Source organism: Macrobrachium rosenbergii, chromosome 51, assembly GCF_040412425.1.
Source record: "Macrobrachium rosenbergii isolate ZJJX-2024 chromosome 51, ASM4041242v1, whole genome shotgun sequence".
Taxonomy (NCBI): Eukaryota; Metazoa; Arthropoda; class Malacostraca; order Decapoda; family Palaemonidae; genus Macrobrachium; species Macrobrachium rosenbergii.
In genome coordinates this window covers 58,320,383-58,325,382 of record NC_089791.1, presented here as the reverse complement: position 1 = coordinate 58,325,382, position 5,000 = coordinate 58,320,383, and the positions used below count along the sequence as shown (strand labels likewise).

The 5,000-nt window shown below is 29.2% G+C and overlaps 1 protein-coding gene across 2 annotated transcripts in view; it reads left to right on the top strand.

Annotated features, from left to right (window-relative positions):
• LOC136833444 (glutamate receptor ionotropic, delta-2-like) overlaps positions 1–5,000 on the top strand; it is a 147,230-nt gene that overhangs the window by 8,313 nt on the left and 133,917 nt on the right. For both annotated transcript variants that reach the window (XM_067095606.1, XM_067095607.1), the window contains exon 5: positions 1,408–1,529. In XM_067095606.1, coding sequence (XP_066951707.1) covers positions 1,408–1,529 — 122 coding nt within the window. The remainder of the gene's footprint in view (positions 1–1,407; positions 1,530–5,000) is intronic.

Here is a 5,000-nt window from a genome sequence, read left to right as displayed (position 1 = left end):
TCGGTGATAATGAATCGGGAATATTCCTGAAAGTAAGGTGGATTTGATATTGACAAGCATATTTGTAGCTTCATGATCGTATATAAATCACGGTGTGATAAAAATGTCATATATATATATATATATATATATATATATATTGTGTGTGTGTATGTATGAAATTTTGTTACTTATACACTCTTGACTTTTTTACATTCACAAATATCGTTTCATATCCAATTCACTATATACCTCTGTAGTAACTTGTACGCAAGGGGAATTATAATTGATAAGCGCTTCGTCACTGGCAAGATTCAAACTGTTGTCTAGTATCAAAGGCTCTTGATAGCTTAAGTGGTAAAAATCATTGTCTGTTGTTGTTTCTAAACCAGGCAGCAGTTTGAATACTAACAGTGACAAAGCACTTACCATTTATAATTTTCCTTGGTTATATTCCAATGTATAGTGTACTGGATATTTAACGATTTTTGTGGCTTAATATTTGTGATTATAAAAAAAATAATTCCTGTACAAGTGATAAAAATTCATAAGTAGCCAAGTGTTAAAAACTTACCAAGCAGCTATCATGGTGGAGGTGGATTGATATTAATTCTTAATACAGAACCTGAATTCACTAGCCATATATACAAGCAGAGTCATCATCAGCTTATACCTCTCATGATGGCTCATTGATCAAAGTCACTCTACAGTTATTTCTAAACCAGGTAACGGATCAAGTCTTCCTGGTGACAAAGCACTTTTCAATTATAATTCCCCCTGGTTGTGAGCTGTTCACGAGGTATATTGAATTGGATAATAAACGATTCACACGCACATTGTATATGTACACGCAAATATTAAGCCACAAATATCATTTGATATCCAATTCAGTATGCCTATATGCCAATGTTTGAATAACTTAAGTCCCAGGCACACAAATGTTGAAGAACTCCTTTAAATGTTGAGAAATGTATCCAAGGGGGACTGTTGAGATTAAAGCAGACAAAATATCTTCTCAATCATTATAAGAAGTTTCTCATCACCATTATTTGTTGTATCTAAAAATGAATATCTAAACAGATTCACCAAATGCTAGTAGTATGGGAAAGTTGAATCCATTCAGGATGAAGCACTATATTATGATGCTTCTGTGGTAATCACAGCTTCGTAAAAATGAAAACTCCCTGAGACAAACTTTCATTCTCCAGTATTATAATCCTCATAACAATTGGCTGAACTTAATATATCAAGCTGTAATGCTAACAGTATCCTACATTACAAGAGATGAGGTGGCTGAGGTGCTATATTTTGAATATATAACAGTTCATTGTACTTAACATTTTAAGATATAATGATTTGCTTTCATTAGCAGGTTGGACTTCATAGTGTTCTGTCTAAAGCATCTTTTTCCATGTTTCTTGATCACAGACAAGAGGGACACTGTAGTTGACTTTACCGTGCCATACACGCAAGGGTCACTGGGAATATACTCAAGAGCTCCAAAGCTAAAGAGCAGTACAATGGCAGTTTTATCCCCATTTACTCCTGAGGTATGAAAAACATTTAAGCTTTATATACCCCATTTCATATAATATCTCAAAGTTTGCCTGTTATTCAACACTTGGTCAATTTTCATGACATTTAACTTGTTGTTTATTTCTTGGTGCTTACTACAGCTTTTTCATATCATCATAGGAAATATATAATTCCATACCAACAATTTTCACCATGTCTGACTTTTCATTTTAATATATATATATATATATATATATATATATATATATATATATATATATATATATATATATATATATATATATATATATATAAAACTTTTGTATTAATTTGTAACATTTTTCTTTACTAGGATACTTCCAAATTATAGTGGTGCCTGTGAATTCTAAAGATAATAAACCTCAGTATTATTCCATTGTTAACCTACATATTCATATTAATGCATACCCACACACACTATATTTATATATATATATATATATATATATATATATATATATATATATATATATATATATATATATATATATATATATATAGTATTGTTGGGAAAGTTCTTTATAAGTACACGTTTCATTTTTTTATTGTTCTTAAATGCAACATGATTGCCAAAATTTTAAATGGGGGACATTGAGTAGTGGAATACCTTAATCTACACACACACACACACACACACACACACACACACACGAAGTGGCGAACAGGTTAGAAGAGGCTTTGAGGTGTGTACAGGGTCTTTAGAAGCAGCCAGTGAAAGAACAAAGCTTCATCTATGTAATCATGATTCATCTTTATCAGCCACTAAATTAAGTAAACAGAATGATGTTGTGTATATCATCTCTTAAGAACAAATGACAGTCATGAAAGCTCTCAAACTGAAGAGTGCTCTACCAGCCACCAAACTTCTATGATGTAGTTGTTATGCATCTCTGTTAGCCACTCACAGTTGATAAACAAAATTATATTTTATGTGACGTTGTTGCTTTTGAGCAAATGACAGTCTTGAAAACTCCCTGGCAGAAGAGTGCTCTCTCAGCCCTCCCCACTTTGCTCATTGGGCCCTCCCTCCTCAAGTGCAATTACACTAGCCCATCACCTGAAAACACCCCCTTAATCAATATGCTTTATGAGTATCCAACAGTTTTTGCAGCACTGCATACCGATATGTATATATTATATATATATACACATATATAATATGGTAAGCTGTGGTTGCATGCTTTAGTGTCGACTTGTGGATAGTTTAGATGTGGATAATGGATAATTGAGATAAAATTATATATATATACAGTAAAACTATTAAATGTTCTCATGATTCGCAGACTCACACATTCACGGGTTTCTCTGTGGAACATATCTAGCCATTATTCATGGGAAAATTCACCCATTCACGGTATTTTTTCACTGAGAAATATTCACCAATTACTGTATTTTCACATAATTTTCATGAATAAATGCACTTTTTGTGATAAAACATATCAAGTATATGCCATTTACAGGGTTTTTCTGTTTAATAAACTATCAAAATGGGCAGTTCTAAGTGTTTTTAGAGGGGTTTTAAGTATTCATGATTTTAGCTATTTGTGGGGATGTGGATTCCCCAATTACTGTATATATATATATATATATTTGTCACGATGAATAAATGCACCTGGTTATTACACAACTAATCTCAAGATTCAAAAATATACCTCACTTCAGCCAGATACCTGAACTCTCACAACATTAATTGTTACGACTGAATACTTAAAGGTAACAGTGATCCCTTAAGAAAAATTTATTTATCAATCACTTGAAAAATCAAACTAAGTTCAGAATATGTGAGGTATAAAAAATTAAACTAGAAATCTTTAGAGTAAAAGGGCATCACTTCAAAAAAAAACTCTAACTGTTTCCCTGGTCTTAATTCACTTTAGCAAAACTAAAAGAACAAAACATGTTTATCACTTTGCCTTATGCACACAAATCAATCCTATTCACTGGTGATCAATAAATGAAACACTGTTTTCTAAAAATGTTAAATATAAAAATTTATTTTCAGATTCAAAGTTTATAACTAGAATTCACAATTAATTAGAATTCACAATCTGAAAAATTTACTATTAGTTGAAAATAACACAAACTCAATGAATTCTTGAATTAAATTATGAAACAAAACTAATTCACAAAAACTTTATCAGAATTTAAATTAATCAAGAAAATTTAAACTATCAAGAATTACTCAAGATTTAAAAAGAAAATCTCAATAAATGAAATCAAGTATGCAATGTTAAATTAAGTATGCAATGTTAAATTATGCAATGTTAAATTAAGTATGCAATGTTAAATTACCAAGAAATATTTACAATGCTATGTAAATAAATGTTACATCACAAACATAAAAATGTGAAAATATAAAGAAATTGTAAATAGAAAACACACAAAAATACACGTAAGATTTATCAATAATGATTTCACTTGTTCAAAATTTCCTAACTTATCACACCATAACCTCCTAACTTATCATACCATGGTATCAATAAGTAAAATTTCACGTTACCTTACACAACTTGTAAAACCTCTGTAAATCACTTGCTGCAGCTGCATACACAATACACACTTTTTTACCAGGCGCCGTTACAACTAAATAACTTTACTAAATTCAGATCTCAAAAGTTAATGTTAAAAGTGACCACAAAAATTTACGTTAAAATAATCTCTTCCTAATTAGGAATGAGAGAGAGAGAGAGAGATATGGAACCAAATCGACTGGTCTCAGAAATCAGAATGAAACAAATTTTAGGATTCCAGTACGTGAAACAATATGATGTCATTAAAGCATTTTGGGTACAAAACATGATGATACAAAAGTTCTAGAAGCAGGAGGTGACGTCATTAAAGCGTTCCCGGCGTCTTATCTCAACTGATGACAACTGAAAGAAACAAGCCTTGGTAGACACACACACGTGTTCACATACTACGCTATTACCAAGAAAGATATTCGTTCTAAATTACGTTACTATTAAAATTATAACAACAATTCTAAATTACGCTATCAAGTAATCATTAGTACTTTTGAGATCTGATGTCAAACTAAATATGACACTTCAACAACCATTATCATTAAAAACATAACACATGAAAAAAAGTAAACATGTCATAATTATAGAGGATATATAAGGCAACATCATGAAATTATATATATATATATATATATATATATATATATATATATATATATATATATATATATATATATATATATATATATATATATATATATATATATATATATATATATATATATATATATACATATATATATATATATATACATATATATATGTATATACATATATATATATATATATATATATATATATATATATATATATATATATACATTATATACATGTATATGTATATATAATATATATACACATACATATACATATATATATACATATATACATATACGTACATATATCTATCTATCTATCTATCTATATATATATATATATATATAT